At 36.9% G+C, this 17,977-nt stretch overlaps 1 protein-coding gene across 8 annotated transcripts in view; it reads left to right on the forward strand.

The window, feature by feature from the left end:
• Positions 1-17,977, forward strand: part of LOC149750470 (uncharacterized) — a 137,668-nt gene that overhangs the window by 85,554 nt on the left and 34,137 nt on the right. For 3 of the 8 annotated variants that reach the window (XR_016392245.1, XM_089908054.1, XM_089908061.1), the window contains exon 6: positions 9,081-16,301. The exons of 1 other annotated variant lie outside the window; for it this stretch is intronic. Coding sequence is in view for 1 of the 7 variants with exons in the window: in XM_089908076.1 (XP_089764202.1) it covers positions 9,081-9,178 (98 nt within the window). In the remaining 6 variants the exon portion in view is untranslated. The remainder of the gene's footprint in view (positions 1-9,080; positions 16,302-17,977) is intronic. 4 more of the 8 variants (XM_089908043.1, XM_089908058.1, XM_089908076.1 and 1 more) reach the window with 2 other exon arrangements.

Raw genomic sequence — 17,977 nt, forward strand, 5'->3', positions numbered from 1 at the left:
TCATTATTTGAAGATATCTGTACTCCCATGTTCATTGTAGCATTATTCACAAGAGCCAGAGTATGGAAACAACCTAAGTGTCCATAGTAGATTAATGGATAAAGGAAATATGGTATATATATACAATGGAATATTATTCAACCTTAAAAAAGAAGAAAATCCTATCATTTAAGACAACATGGATAAAACTGGAGGACACTATGCTAACTGAAATAAGACAAAGACAAATGGTGCATGATGTCACTTATAATGTGGACTCTAAAAAAATAATGAAATAAATCAACTCTTCCCTCCCTGTACATTTTCCTCAGCAGAATCTAGCAGCCTCTACTATGAGTCTTATCTTTTTTTTCTTTTTATTGTTTGTACCAGATCACAACCCCAGGGAACCTATGTATTTACCGATGTATATCTAGATTATAGTTTACCATTGTTCTTTTTCTTTGCAATTCATTCCGTCCACTTCTGGCATCAGAACCTCATTTTTCCTTTGGAGAAGTCCTTGTGATTCAGGTAGGCTGTGTGTCTCCTCCCTAGGCAGTGTGACTTGGGACTGGCTAGACACAGTGTTTTATATATACTCTATATGTCTTAAGTACTTATTTCTCTGTTTTCCATCATTTTCCCTCCAAATTTCAGTGTAGTTATTTTTTAATTGACATTTGTAATACTTTCTTTTGTTTGACTAAGGTACTGTTCAACTGATCTTCTGAGTGCTTAATTTCAGCATTTTTAATTCTAGAAGTTTCTTTTGGTTGCATTTCACAGATAATTTTTGCTTAAATTGTACATGTTGTCCTTTTTTTAATACATTAATCATAATTTTAAATAATAGTTTCATTGAGATATAATTTACTTTCCATATTATTTAAAGTGTACAATTTAATGTGTTATGCATCTACCACCACAATCAATTTTAGAACTTTCATCCACCCCCCAAAAGAAAAAGAATCTATTATATGTCACTCACTCCCCCATTTCTCCAAACCCTAGGCAGCCACTAATATACTTTGTCTCTACAGATTTGTCTAGACTGGACATTGCATACAAATGGAATCATACAATTACTTAGCATGTTTTCAAGGTTCATCCATGTTGTAGCATGCATCAGTACTTGATTTCTTTTCATGGCTGAATAATATTCCATGGTGTAGATATTACTATGTTTCATTTATCCATTCACAGTAAATGGCCATTTGGGGTATTTCCACTTTGGGGCTCTTATGAATAATGCTGCTGTGGTTGGATTTACGTGCAAGTTTTGTATGCAGGTCTAGATTTGTTTTTTAAATTAACAGACTATTTTGGAGCAGTTTCTGGTTTACAGAAAAATTAAGCAGAAAGGACAGAATTCTCATACCTCCTTACCTCTCTACCCAGTTTCCCCTATTATTAACATCTTACATTAGCGTAATACATTTGTTATAGTTAATGAACCAATATTGATACATTATTACTAACTAATGTCCATGGTTTACTTGAGACTTCACTCTTTGTTTTGTACATTATATGATTTTTGACAAATGTGCAATAACCTGTATCCACCATTACAGAACCATACACAGGAGTTTCTCTGCCTTTAAAATTCCGGGCTTCACCCATCCTTTTCTCCCTCCCCACAACCTCTGGCAACCACTGATCTTTTGACTGTCTCCACACTTTTGCCTTTTCCTAAATTTCAAATACCTGCAATCATATAATATACATGTAGCCTTTGCAGATTGGCTTTTTTTCACTTAGCAATATGCATTTAAGCTTCTTCCATGTCTTTTCATGGCTACATAGCCTTTTCTCTTTATTGCTGAATGCTATTCCTTTGTACCGATATACCATAGTTTGTTTATCCATTCACCTATTGAAAAACATCTTGGTTGATTTCAGGTTTTGGCAATTATGAAAGAAACTGGTATAAACATCCATGTGCAGGTTTTTATGTGGCTGTAACTTTTCAGTTCCTATGGGTAAATACCAAAGAGCATGATTACTAGATCACTGTATGGTAAAAGTATGTTTAGTTTTGTAAGAGACTGCCAAGTATCCTCCTAGCAACAAATGAGAATCCCAGTTGTTCTGCATCATCAACAACTTTGGTATTTCAGTATTTGTATTTTAGACATTTGAATAGGTGTGTAGTGGTATCTCATTATTGTTCTAATTTAAAATTCCCTGATGACATGGAATGTGTAGCATCTTTTCATACGCTTATTTGCCATGTGTCTATTTTCTTTGTTTAATCATAGTTGTTTTGTTTTGTTTTTTAACCAAGGCCTACTAATTCTTGTCCTCCTGTGTCTATTTATATTGTCTTCTTTCTTTCTTTTTTGAGCTTTTGATCATTTAGTCTTTTTCCTGGTATGTCCAATTATTTTTTATATTAAAATGGGGCTTAACTTATTTTAGGAAACTATAAAAATACCTCCACATTCCGGATGTTGTTATCGTTCTCTTGAAAAGATTTACTTTTGCCCATGGCAGACAGTTACTATAGGGACTGGAAACCTTAGTCCATTCTCAGTTTGAGCTCATTCAAAGCCGTTTTTCAATCTGTGTGATGGTTGGTCTATTTCTGTCTTGTCCTTCCTCTACGGGTGTTGCCCTTTGGGATTACCATGTGAACGTTTGGATTCTCCCTGTTCCCAACTACCCTTGTATTTGTTAGGCTTTAAATGTAATGGTTCCCGCAGGCCTGTGAGACTAAGGATACGTGTAGCTTGTCATTCCATTAGTTGTTGCCTTTAGCTTGAGCTCTTGCCGTTTGGCTTCTGTGGTTAGAGTCTTCTGAACTCCTTGGCTTTTCAGCTCCTAGGCTGTATGAGTTGAATCAGAAAATGCCCCAAGGAGAAAAGCTGCACCAAATGTCAAGCTTGCGTCTCTGTTTCCCTTCTCTCCAGAACTTGGCCCACATGTCTCGGTGTCTCTCTAACATACGGATGCTGGCGAAGAGATGTTTACTTACTTTATCCAGGTTTTCTAAAATTTCTTTAGACTTCACCTGATCTTATGTTATTATTGAAGTATCATCTCAATTATCCCTAGAAAGAAAATTTGCAATTTTATGTTTTATTATTTTATTTTCTATGTTACCTCAGTTTCTGTAGAGACTTTTTACCTGATTGTTCAGTCTAGTTCCTGTGTTACCAGTAAGATGGAGATAGGTGGAGGCTAAGAATATTGGGGGGAAAATCACTGATGAATGATATGTCTCGTTCTTTTTGTTTTTCCTCTCCTTATTTACTCTGGCAGCCTACATTTGCCCTTCTTGATTTAACCCAGTTGCCCAAATATGCAACCCACTCTGGCAAAGACCTGACTTTACTCTCATAAATGTCTGCATGTTAGGATTAGCTAGATGATGAACACCATGCCAAAGTTCTTTGTGTGACCAGTCAGAATGGCCATCATTAAAAAATCTACGAACAATAAATGCTGGAGAGGGTGTGGAGAAAAGGGAACCCGCTTGCACTGTTGGTGGGAATGTACATTGATACAGCCACTATGGAGTGCAGTATGGAGGTTCCCTAAAAAACTAAAAATAGAACTACCGTACGAGCCAGCAATCCTACTGCCTGGCATATACCCTAAAAAAACCGTAATTCGAAAAGAGACATGTACCACCATGTTCATTGCAGCACTATTTACAATCGCCAGGACATGGAAGCAACCTAAGTGTCCACTGACAGATGAATGATAAAGAAGATTTGGCACATATGTACAATGGAATATTACTCAGCCATAAAAAGAAATGAAATTGAGTTATTTGCAGTGAGGTGGATGGACCTAGAGACTGTCACACAGAGTGAAATAAGTCAGAAAGAGAAAAACAAATACCGTATGCTAACACAGATATATGGAATCTAAAAAAAAAAAATTTTGTTCTGAAGAACCTAGGGGCAGGACAGGAATAAAGATGTAGAGAATGGACTTGAGGACACAGGGTGGGCGAAGGTTAAGCTGGGATGAAGTGACAGAGCGGCTTGGACATATATACACTATCAAATGTAAAATAGATACTAGTGGAAAGCAGCCACATAGCACAGGGTAATCAGCTCCGTGCTCTGTGACCACCTAGAGGGGTGGGGTAGGGAGGGTGGGAGGGAGGGAGATGCAAGAGGGAAGAGATATGGGGGTATATGTATATGTATAGCTGATTCACTTTGTTATAAGCAGAAGCTAACACAGCATTGTAAAGCAATTATACTCCAATAAAGATGTTAAAAAAGCCAAAAAGTTAGAGAGTAAAAAATTCAAAAGAATTGCCCACACTCCTCCAACAGACTCTCTAACATTTAGCAGAATAGAATTCACACTGAATCTGGTTTATGAGTAAAAGACAAGTCAACTTTAAAGTGGATCACAGATGACAACATTTCTTTTCCATGTGCCTGCTTTGGAGCCATATTTCTGCTGACCACTCAAAACCTTCCTCTTGAGTATTCTGTGATATATTAGAACCAGGAGTAAGGGATGTTAGTGCTGGAAGGGTCAGCCAGTGGTCTGTAATTTAATTCACATATCCTTTCTGCACCAGGCTCTTTAAGATCATTGAGTTAGCCTAAGAATTTTGAAGCTGTAGAATTCAAGACAGTACATTACAATATGCCAATATTACTATTCTCCTGCTCTGACATTCTCCACTGATGGACAGATGAAGGAGAAGGAAGGGCAGTCACCAGTAACTGAGAGCAAATAAAACTGGAATGTTATAATTCAGTATCATTTGAGTGACTGAATTGGCTGGCAGAGTGTTCTGCAGTTAAGGGTGAGGAAAGATTAATTCTGCGCATGACACCACTACTGTATTTATACAAGTCTACTGGGACAGTTGTTTGCCTTGAGTTGTTTTCTTCATTCATTTCAGTCAGACAGTTGTGTTGACTGATTTTCCTTTTTGATGTATGAAATGACTGTTTGACTGAATTTACCATTTAATTTCCACTAATGCACTGTAAAAACAATACATTAGTCAAATTGGATTGGCAGGTATGAAAATGTTTACCCCAGAACTAGACAGAAATATAATATTTCCTTCTACAGAAATGTAAGTCATATGCCCTGGATTTTGGGGAAATGTTCCAATTTTAACTATTTTGCCACGTTTCAAAAATGAAGGGTCACTGATCCCGTAGTAAAAATAAGAAGATCTGTGAAGTCCAGAAAAACATAGTTTTATGTGACTCTGACAATCACATAACACAAAAGAAAAAACTATTATGAGATAAATTTTACTGAGTTTCATACTTATCAAAACAAGTTTCATACTTGTTTCTATGTTAAACTTTTGAGTCTTTTTCTAGAAGTTCTTTAGGAACAAACACTTCAAATACATTCATAGAAAACCCTCTTTATTTATAATTTCATTCTTCCAGTATTTATAGTTATTACGACAGGCCATTTCTCCATGTCCCATCCCATGATTCTCTGCTCCTACTGAACATTTGGAAATTGGTGGCATGAGCAGGAAAGTGAAGACGTTTTTGAGATTACTGAATAATGCTGATTTTATAAAGACTGCTTTCTTCCATAGTTGACAAACTTATGATGGTACCGATGGTTGGATATTACTCTTAGAGATGAAAAAGGTCTTAAGGAATCTTCCATATTCCATTCACCAATCTGTGTTCTTGTTCAAAGCAAAATTAATTCCTTTCAAAATTAACATATTAGCTTAATAATAATTTTTAATCTTAAAATAATCTATCTGTGAGAATGGGAATTTTGGGTAGGAAAAAGTGACAGAAGATGGGACAAAAAGAGAATTCATAGAAAGACAAAACAGAATTTTTTAAATGGTGGGTACGAACTTCTGTTTCCAACTCTATCAGTTTACCTTAGGAAAACATACTAGAAAGACCAGATAAATCATAAGTAACATTTGACTGTGAGCGTTAGAAAGCTACTGAGGTAGCCATGGCCTAGAAAAGTAAAATAGAGAAAGAAACTCACTGAAGTGAGAACAATACTCTGCACATGCGTTCCTAGCCCAGTCATTTAGAAACTACTGATGAAGAGCAAAAGTCTGAGAAACCAAATGTGGCTCCTAAGAGGTAGAAAAGCCAGTAGATCTTAGGACAATGTCATAGGACTAAGGAAACCAGAGTTGGAATTGAGAAATAACAAGGCAGCTAGAATTTTAAGGACCGAAATCACAGAGAGAGTAAAGGTTCAGAGAATGGAGCTGGATTCAGCAACAGTGTTCCCTTGCAGTATTTTCCATGTATAATAGGTAGACAAGATGCTAAGAAGTCAAACAAAAGCTAACTGAAGTCAAAGCAAACACTTAGTTGGCTCATAATGCTGAAGAGACAAAATTGGGGTTCAGAACCTATGAAAGATTTGTGGCCCAATGGAAAACTAATGATATGAATTAGGACATTGGAAGTCTCTACATATGTGTGTATGTGTGTGTGCGTGTGTGTCTGTGTGTTAGGAAGGTTGATGCAACATCTACATTGAACCTTATAAAGAAGGAAAATGAGTATGAAGTTGGTCCAGTGACTGAGGTGATCTTCCCCTCTGCTCCCTACCTAAGAATAGGAAATTCTCTCCTCAAGAAAATACAGTTGACCCTTGAACAATGTAGGGGTTAGAGACGCTGACCCCCTGTGCAGTCAAAACTCCACATATAACTAACTTTATGGTCGGCCCTTCTTTTCTGTGGTTCTGAATCTGAGGATTCAACCAACCACAGATCATGTAGTACTGTATTACTTATTGAAAAAATATCCATGTATAAGTGGATCTGTGCAGTTCAAACCCAGGTTGTTCAAAGGGCAACTGTAATGTCATTCAGATTCTCTACAACTTGTCATATCCCAAGTCTGGTATTCACTTAAGAATCACCAAGAAAAGGAGAATTAGAATAAAAGACAAAACAGAATCAGAATCATAGATGACCTAAACATTAAAGTTCATACATATTTTGGTAAATATTATCAAGTTCAAGAAAATAGATGACAAGGTGGAGAATTTAACTTGATAACTAGAAACCATAAACTGATTGAAGTTGAACTGATAGAATTAAAAATTATATGGAATTTAAAACCCGGTAGTGGATTGGACACAGGTAAAGAGAGGTAAGTGGACTGGAAGATAGAGTAGTAACAATATTAAGACTAAAGCACGGGAAACAAAAAGAATAAAAAGTACACAAAAGCGCATTTGAGACATATGGGCCACAGTAAACATTTTTATCATGTGTGTAAACTGGAATCCAAAGAAAAAAGGAGAGAGAGATATGGATGAAAATAATATTTCAGAAATATTAACAGCTGAGAGTTCTCTAAAACTAAAAGGAATATATGGAGCCATAAATTCAATAAGCGCTAAAGAAATGCAACAAATACAAAGAAAACCACACCTAAGATCACCACAGTACAATTCATGAATAGCAAAGAAAACATGACATCTTAAAAGCAGCCCGAGGAAAAAGAGATTACTTTCAAAGGAACAATACTATTAAGATTACAGCTTACTTCTCAGCAAAACTGACTGGATACTAGAAAATAATGGAGTAACATTTTTAAGTGCTAAAGAAAAGAACTGCCCATTGGGAATTCTAGAGGCAGAGAAAATGTTGTTTGGAAGGAAAGATGAAATAAGGAAATTTGCAGACAAACAAAATTTAGAAAATATTTTCTCATCAGAACTGAATTAAATTATAAAGGGAGACCTGCAGGCAGAAGGAAGATTATCACAGATGAAAATAAGGACTTTATAAAGAATTATGTATAACAGAAAGGATAAATAAGTGGATAAACCTAAATAAAATCTAACAACACAAAAGGGTGATAATAAAATATATCAAAAATTAGAATGCATTAAAACAAATGGAAGAGGAAAAAGTAGTAAAAGAAATTTAAGATCTCAGCATTGCTTGAGAAGCAGTAAAAGACCTAATAAGTCATGGTACATGTGTAACTGCTACTTGTGTAAAAATAACAAGCTAATACAAGGGAAAATGGAATTTGATGAAATCTCGAAGAAAGAAGAGCAAAAGGAACATAACAAGGTGGGACAAATAGTGAACAAGGAGTAAACGGTCTATAAGAAGATACATTAACTGTAAATACTCAAATTAAAGGACAAGGATTATTGAAACAAACAAAAAACCTAATTCTATGCCACCTACAAGAGACAAGAGTCCGATTGAAAATGAAAGGATTCAAAAGTTATGTCATAACAACAATAAGTAAAATTGAAGAAGATTTTTTAAGGTTAACATAGATCTGAAAGCAAAAAGTATCACTGTTGATAAGGCAGGATAATAAAACCCACTGTTACTTTGCAAGGAATACATTATAAATCTAAACTTCAATGCAATATGTTAAGGGAAATTCCAAAAATCTAAGTAGAATTAGAAAAATCTAAATTACCTAGATCAGTAACATAGAACCACAACAGTAAATCAGCAGATTATAGAAGATCTGAATACCATCATTAAAAACTTTGGCCTAAATTTACATAAAACACTGCACCAACAATGATGGAATATATATATTATGCAGAAATTTTTAGGTGCACACGGCACATTTATAAAATTGACTATATTCTGGTTATAAAACAAGACTCCGAATAAGCAAGAAATTTAAAATTATATAACCAATACTTTACCAAATAGTTGGATATTAAAAACATACTTCTGATCATTATGTAGGTCAAAGATAAAGTCGCGATGGGAATTAGAATTTTATTAATTGAATGATAATGAAAATATGCCATAACAAAACCTGTGGGTTGCAAATAAAGCTGTGGTCACAGAGAAGTTTATGTATTCAAATTATACTCTCTAAATGTAAAAGGGAAAGGAATAAAGCAACTAGACGAGAACTTATCACCCTGAGGTAGGCAGCTCCTGAACTGTACCTGGTGGGGAAGGCAGGGCAGAACTTCAGGAGGCCAGCTGAGAGCACGGTGAACACCATGTCAAGAGCAGTCTCCAAGAAAGAGAATTTAATGTACAAAGGGGTGACTAAAATATATTTAAGAGCTAGCACCCTGACCCCTCTTAAGGATGACTTACGTTGCTGGGGAAAAAATAAGAAGTGCTTGATGTAGAAGGTGAATAGCTTTATAATTCCCAGGAGAATCTTGGTACCAGGACCACACAATGAAGAACTTGGAGTCCCCATGGCTAATCCAGCAGAGAGAAAAGGAGAAACAGAGATGCGAGAGAAAATAAATGGAACTCTTGGTGCAATTTGGTGCTGCTGCAGGCCCAAGTCCAGGTATGTGCTCTCTATCTCCACATCTTAAATAAAAGCCACCATGTTCCTCAGTCTTTCAGGTACTTAGAATTTCTCTTTAGAACCTGAAAATGGGGTCAGGTTTGCTGCATGCATCGCTACAGTACAAAATAGAGGCAGGATGTTTGAAATAGTTCTCCATCTGGCAGAGGAGGCCTTGAAGCTGTGAGCCACTCACTGCAAACCAGCAGGACATGGATTCTTGAGCAGATCTGAAGCTACTGGGAGGCCTTTAAGGAGTTAAATCCCATAGTAAATACTGTACCTTCAATGGCCCCTTCTCCCTCTCTGTCCAGTCTTCCTCCACTTCCGTGGGGGCCCAAAGGGGTTAAATGAGCACTCTTTGACTTGTACTTGGTGGTCCCAGAACTTGACGTGGGCTTGGAGACCTCCATGAAATGTCTGCCTTCCATCTACTGGCTTCGGTTTCTTGGGCTCTCTGCTCCAGGCTAATCCCTTCAACCTGCTTTTTCCATTTCTGCCAATAATCCCCCTCTCCAGACCTTCCTAATGCTCTTCTGGGGCAGGAGGAGACTTACTGAGGGCAATGTTTATTTCTAGAGGGAGAGGTGACCACATGACTTCACACTGGTCGTCCCCTTGATTATTCAGTTTCTGTCTAGATTAGTCGTGGGTGTTTGTGCACCCCCGCCTCACCCCCAGGAGGCTGTAGAACACTGTCCTTATCTCAGCACTGAACCTCTCTCTAGCCTCCTTTCCTCTCTCTCCTTACCCATCTTTACCCACAGACTCGCAGGCTTTCTGGACCTCTGAGGAAGATAAGCACTTCACAGAACCTCTGCTACAGAACCAAACATATTGAAATGATTCTTTACGAAGATACTGAAACAAAACAAAAAGAATACATGACGATTGTTTCTCCTGAGGGTTCAGTTACCTAGGGGGCCTTTAGCAAACTTTGATAAATCTAACCTTTCCTTCCTTGGCAATAGTAGATCACACTGTGAGGAAAACAAGTTAGAGAATGGAAAAATAATATTTGGATTTCAACGAAATAATAAAGATATGGAGAGTATCTTTGACTTTTGCAAGGTGTGAAGAGAGTTTACATTTTGATTATTTGATGGCAGGAATCCCTTTTAAAACAGGGCCAGTCTGCATGATGCATTTAAAAATCGACCTTTTCAAATATAGCCATAACCCCCACAAGATTTCTTGATTTCTCTGGGGTCAGATAAACCATCACATTTCACAGTGGTGCCCTGTATATGAAAGTGATAAACATAACCTGGAAGCACAGCAGTGGCTAAAAATATGGAGCTGGAAGCCATTCGTTGAAATGATTTTTTGCTTTTAATTCATTGCATAAAATGCTAATGTCCAAATTCAGGCAGGTTGATCTTACCAACCATCAAGAGCTTCAACCCTGCTAACAGCTAAGTATGCACTTTTAAACCCTACTTTGACTGCTCCAGAAACTTACTGGGTTTCTTTAATGCCTCTGTTACTATTTCCTTTGTGTCATTTTGTTTTTCTTTAAACACATAGCTGTGTGACCTTGGGGAAGTTATATTATTTCCTTGAGACTTGGTTGCCTTCTCTGTGCATATCTGGGTATAATTTTAGTATTGCTCAATAGAATTTTTGGTGATAATGAAAATATTCTATATCTGTACCATGCATTGCAGTATTCAGTAGCTACATGGAGCTAATAAACATCTTTGAAATATGGCAAATGCAACTGAGGAACTGATTTTTTAATCTTATTTTTAAATTTGTTTAAATATAAATAATGCCATGTGGCTAGCATCTGTTGACAGTACAGATCTACATAATATTTTAAGGACACTCTCCACTCAAAAACTCTACCATTCATTAACTCAACCTAAATATTTTTGCCCTCTGACAAACAGAAAATAATTTATGCTTCCCTTGAAATTATCTGTCAAGACCTTTGTCAGTTTGGGGACATTATATTCTTAAAATTGACTTTGCTTTATGAAACTTTAATAATGTTGGAGTTTCCTGCCCTTGGTACCACCTTTGTGATGATGAGAAATATTGTGGATGATCAAGGACCATTTCAAGAAATCATGGAGAGAAACCTCCTTCTGGGTTTAATTCCATTATGAGGATGTCAAAATGCTAAATTACTTAAAACCCATACCGTTTTTATGCTAAGTTATATTCTACATGTAGCTGGAAAAATGTTAAAAAGATTTTTAAAGAACTGCGCATCTGTTTTTGAAGCGGATTTGGCTGTTCAAGACTTGCTAGCACTTTATCCATCTCACTACTATTTCACTTAGTAAACAAATGCAGTTGCCATAATTGCTGCATATGTGTCTGTGTTCCCTTCTAGGTTATATGTTTTTGAAGTTAGAAACAATATTTATATCACAGCCCCTATGTATAGCACAATATCCATTGCTAATTCAGATTGTGTTTTAAGATATGAGACAAAATTTAAGACTTTTATTATAGTCATAAACATCTAGCAAACCAACCAGAAAATAAAAGCTAATTTTCAGTTGGTTGGCCGAGAGCAGAAAAGCGAAGAATACCTAGTGCAAAACCATATCTCTAATAACTACTGTTGGATTTAGAGCACACACATGCTAAACTTATTTTAAAATATCTTCTTATCAAAGATTTGAGGTTGGACCTGAAAAGATATCAGAAGTGAAAATAGTTATGTGGTCTGACCAGCGTGCATCACAGAAAGTAAGTGTATACTATATATAAAGTAGATAAATTACGATTTCCTACTGTATAGCACAGGCAACTATATTCAATACCTTGTAATAACCTATAATGGAAAAGGATCTGAAAAAGAAAGATATATATCTGAATCACTTGGCTGTACACCTGAAACAAAACATTGTCAATCAACTAGACTTCAAGTAAAACAAAACAAAACAAAAAAGTAAGTGTAAAGGGAAGTATAGTTTTATAAATTCACCTCTGATATCCAATGGCCCAACTGAAAGACAACAGAAAGTACAACTTTCTAGGAGACAGGACATGGCCAGCAAACTAGGCCGTCACCCTCGGTAACGGTCATACCTGCCAAGAAATATACAGACTAGCCTGCATTCATGAATACATAGGAATTCTCCATTTATCTGGCATTATTAGGCAATGAGGTATTGTATGTTAGGATAAGTTTTTTTTAAATGACAAATTTAAGAGGAGTTATTTTAACCTTCACTGGGTAATTTTTTTCTAAAATTAAGAAATGTATCTACTGGTGTATCTAATGTTTCCTTGATAACTGGGGGTCATCAGTTCCATCAACGTTTGCATGAATAATGCGAATGGAAACAAGACTGGCATGCTTACTGAAACTGAAAATGACATGGCACTGGCTGGAGTAACTGATGAGAGAGCAAGAAAAAAACAAAACTGAAAACAAACCGTGATCAAGAAACAATCAGTCAAGTTCTGACTTTCTGTACTTAGTTTCAAAAAGAGATACCACAAATCCCAGCGAGAGACTCCAGCATTATTAGCTGTCTTTCTCCTTTGTTTCCACCTTCCTTTCCTTTTCCTTCTACCCTAGATTGTTCCAGGAAGTGTTTATAGCTCCTTACAAAACAAATTCTAACACTTGCTTTCTCTCACACAAACTTCACAATATGTCCATGTGATAAATGGTGTGGAGGTAAAAGACAATTCATCACAGGCACATCTCCTATGAAAATAAAATTAGAAACTAGCTTCTAAACATGCAGAGAGAAGGGCGTGGTGTAAGGCAGTAATTTCCTTGCGAATTCCTCTCCATTTCTAATAGACGTTCTTCTTTACCAAGATCCCTTTTTATTGGTGTCCTATTCCAGACTGCTCCACTCCGCTCATCCTCATCCTGTAAAATACATTCACACTCTTTTGTGACCCTACTTATTTGCCCATTAAATAATCAATCATAGAACTGTCGGAATTAAATACAGAGTGAAATTAAAATACTGGAGTCACTTGGAGGGTTTAGCAGCTCCACCAGAAAATACTAGGCATGGATTTAAAAGAGGCTGCATGGGACTTGCTCTTGTCCAAGTTCTTTCTCAAGAAGTATCTGAAATAAGCCTAAATTCAGAGTTAATCAGACTGGCCTGCTTTCTCAGGTGGACTGGAATTCATTGCTCTTTCCCCTCAACTCCCTGATGTCAGTGGCACTTTCTGGAGATGAGGTGGACTTCTCTGCCTACTGCAGAAGCTCAGTTCCCCCAGGACCCACTCCCCATCTGAATCCCACACTGGAGGCCAGATGCCAGCCTTCCCAGAACATTCGTGGTCTCCTTTCAGTTTTTGACCTGCTCAGATTGAGTCCCTGTAGACTCTTCCTCAGCCTGAAACCTGATCTTCAACCCCTTTCCCTGACCTCGATGGTTACCTTCCTACTTTAGGCCTCAGGTGCTTTAGCTATAAATTGATATATTTGCCCTTAATTCTAAAGTCTTCTTTCTAAAGCTCTACAATGTGGTGGCTCCTTGAAAATGTTTCTCTTTGCTGGTTTTAATTTTGTAGAGAATTAAAACCACAGCTACTCTAAAAGACAGTAAGTTACATTGGATAAGGAAAGTGTGCTTTTGTAGTTAGATTAACAGGGATGGAAGACAACTTAGTATGTTTTAAGATACTCATGATCCATTCTCGTGATAGTCAGGGGAAGAAGGGGAAGAGAGTTAATAAAATACCGAACGATTGTGACAAATTAAGTTCAGCAAGATGTAGCTGATTAGTTACTACCTGAATAAGCCACACAAATCCAATTCAAGTTGTTCTTTATTTTTCTAAGAAGGGATCCCAGTGAACTGAGTCCCATGTTCAGTAACTCCACGTTCAATGGCTTAGTCTTTAAAAACTGTTATGTTACTGGAAGAAGAAATATTGCCTATCAGTCCTAATTGATGTTTAGTTGGTCATTGTGAGTATGCCGACTGGGTCCATTCTTTACGACACATATGTAACTCCAGAGCTTCTTATGCCCCAGAGAGGAGACATACTCTTGTGTGTCTAGGACAAGGGAAACATGTGTTGTTATTCAGGAGCTGGAAGCTACAGCATGACAGGAAAGAATTGAAAAACCCTGGTCTTGGGCTACACATCACTTTACCTTGTTCGAATCTTGTTTCTGTGGCTTGCTTCATTGGAGTGTTTTCTCTCTCCTGGGACTGACATTGTGTGTTATATATCAGGCATGTAACATGTAGAAGTTTCAGAACCCAGAATCATATAGATCAATAAAAATTTATATATTGTAGTTTAAAATCTATTTAAAATAACACTGGGCATAATTCATATATTCCAAAAGTAGTTTGACCCTCTGCTCATGAGATTCTTTTTATGGTATGTCAAAGCAAATTTGGACTTCCATCCCCAGTAAACTTTGAGGTTGGAGGACACAAAAGCTTTTGCTCAGACCTAAATTCTGTCTGAAAAAAAATGGTTACTTTTATAAGCCCTTTCTAACCTCTCCAGGAGCAGAAATGATTTACAGCTATGGCATTGAACCATAATTTCTTGATCTCATTTGAGAAGAGTTCAGTAAGAAACAGTGTCTTGATTTTTGTTTGTTGGTTCCCTGTTTTCTTGTCTTGCTTACCAACAATCCACTGTAATACATGAGTGTGTATGGCAGCAGGCTGAGTGTTCCCTGGAGCTCATTAAATGAACGTTTTTTCCTAAAATGACTTTTGTCTCCTTGGTTTCAGCCCCTCTTCTTTCCTCTGCCCTTTACTATAACCAGAGCTCAGCAAAAGCTGACTGGCTTTGTGCAGACCCTACTTAGTGTAGTCTTTTCTTCATTATTTTATTCATGGCCCCTCCATTTCATTGTTTGCCTTCTCGAAATGTGTTGAAATCTTTCTGTGGTTGATGACTTCCACAATGTCTTGGCTTTTATTGGTTGATTAATTTTGGTATTTCTACAGTTTTATTTAAACATGGTTTCAGGAGGACCAGAAAGTAAGTATATTTCCTAGTCTGACATCTTGAGCTGAAAATCCCTGTGGATTTTAGCATCCAATGTTCCCATGGGAAAAAAACCCAACGTTGGCATTAATAGATGTACACTCAAGATTTCAGCTTTTCTTGAGCAATTACTATGGATTTAATATGTGGTCATTTCTAATGGGAAAATAATAACTATCTCCTGGCGTTGATTTGAGGATTAAATTAGATAATGGAGAAGAAAATGCTTTGTAAGGTTTAAAAATCTATAAAAATGTTTTTTGTTATTATTTGATTTGTTGCTATTTCATCTTTAGCTGACAGTTGTTTATGACCTTGCTTATGTGAGAAAATGCCTTCTGGTTTATTGTTTTGAAAGCCAGATTATATTTTTCAATAGCTCAATGGAAATGGCATCATTTGTGAAGTTTAAGGGTGAAGGCATAAATGTTTCTTGACATTTGAATCAACTATTGGTCTTCTGGGGCTTGTCCTTATTCTCCTGCAGTCTCTAATCAACATGGCATCCAGAGAGATCCTGTTAAAACATAAGTCAGATCATGTCACTCAAGTCTCTTCAATGGCTTCTTCACAGGAAAAGCGAAGTCCTCAAAGTGCCTCCACAGCCCTAGAAATCTGGGCTTCTGTTTCCTGACTGTTTCCTTCTCGTCTCCACTTTGCTCCCTCTGTTTTCCACACACTGACATCCTTTCTGCTCCTTGGATACTCCAAGCCCACTCTTGCCTCATTGCCTTTCCATCTGACTGTTCCCTCTGCTTGTACTATTCACTTCCCAGATATGCACCTTGCTCCCTCTCACAACCTTAGGTTCCCTCTTAAATTTTATCGTCTGCAGAAAGCCCTCAGCGATCACTTAGTTTCAGATCACAGCCTCCTCCTACCAGCTAACAATCTCCATCTCCCTTCCGTTCTTGCTGTTTTTCTCCAGCACTTACCTGATATACTAGTTATTCTACCCATTCATTTATTCAATTTTTATTTACGTATTTACACTTACGATTTTATATTTGCTTCTTTACTTTTGTCTCTCCCCTCAGCTCGAGAGAGGCTATATTCATCTGTGTTAATTACTGCTCTGTTTCCTGAACATGCCTATAAAACATACTGAAGAAGGGTGCCTGAAATTTGGTAAGGGATACATCAATTTTCTTGGCTGAATGAAGAAATATGTTCATAAATTAATGAACAAATCTCTGGGGTTTCTGAATTAAGGACTAATGGAAAGAGGAAGGCAAATGGTTGGGACAGGGTACTACAAGAAGTAGTATTTGGAATACTCTGAGCTATCCAAACAGATAACATTTTGTTCATTTAAATAGTTTTAATGAGAGAGCTGGGAACTAGGGACACACAACATCAGGGTTTTATAATGCATTCCGTAGAGTTCTTTTTAAGTGTGTTCAAATATCATTGAAAATATATGCATGCATATAAATCTCTGTTACTTTATTTAGTGCTTTACAAGAGCCCCTCAAGTATGGGGTAGTAGCAACTATCAGTATCCTTCCTTTATGATGAGCTTAATTTACTCAAAATTACATCAAAATTTATTAGTAAGTGTGAAACTAGACTTAGTTATTTAGTAGACCCTCCCTAGAAACCTATGACGTTAATAAAACCAACAAAAATGTGTTCAGTTTCCAATGATACACACACTACAGACTCAATTATGTGTCATCCATTTTAATGAAGGGAAGAAGTGATTTAACAAACAGAGCAAACGGAATATGAAGTTTTGTCCTCCATTAATATTAGTAATGGATAAAGTGGGCTCCAATGCCTTCAAGGTAGCTTGAGACCATCATCTGTGTGTCATGGGCAGGGGGATGCTCGGCCAAGATGTCTTTCTCTGTCACTGAGAAAAATTTCCATAATATATAATGATACCCACTGAAACTGATATGGGGCATTTGGGTAATAAGGAATCCATTAGCATATTTTTCCGGCAGCCTTGACTACAAAATGAAGACAGTAGATTTGGACACTTTCACTTTCATCTCTGCAGCTTCCCATATACCATTTTCCCACCTCTGTTTTATGTTTGGAAAGACTTTTAGAAATTGAAAGTCAAGTTAAAAAGTGAGTGACAACTTAAATGATATATGGAATATTTTGCTGACTTACAAGAGCATGCAGAATTAAATATGACCCAGTTCAAATGTTAATTTTATTTTAATGTGTATATTGGGGTGGAGTCTTAAAGGTGCCAGAAAACAAGCATTCACCCATCCTGTTTGGAACTGCAGCACACCTTCAGTTACCAGTTCTGTTCATTCCACAGAATCATCTTGGGAAAACATACTATTATGTACCTGGTATATAAATTAGTTTGAAGAATTTCCCAAATACCTGTTAATATGTAGTTCTCCAATTCCAATCTTGCCACGTCCTGTACCAGTGACACAGCACATAGGAGTTTTATTTCTCTTTCTTTCTCTGGGTTGTTGAGAACCCAACGAAAGAACAATGGAATGGCATCAAAGAGATCAGGGTTCTTGACTCAGATTTACCATAAAATAACAGTGTCCTCTTGGGAAAATTATAGTTTTTCTAGGTCCCTTTCCTTTTCTTTACTTTGACAGAGCTGCACTAGATGACCCCAAATAATACAGCACTCTTTCAGTAGTAGCTTAGATGTTATTGGTATTCTGAAACAAATGAAGACAGTGACACAGGAAACTGTGCAACATCTCTGTAATTATGTTTTCTTAGAGTTGCCTCCATTTTACAGATGATAAGATGGCTGAGCACAGAAGTAGATGTTTTGACCAGAGGTTCCAGAGTAGATGGAACTGAACCACAAG

Source organism: Delphinapterus leucas, chromosome 1 (assembly GCF_059928025.1).
Source record: "Delphinapterus leucas isolate spDelLeu-1000000601 "Yukka" chromosome 1, BTC_Dleu_Yukka2, whole genome shotgun sequence".
NCBI classification, from domain to species: Eukaryota; Metazoa; Chordata; class Mammalia; order Artiodactyla; family Monodontidae; genus Delphinapterus; species Delphinapterus leucas.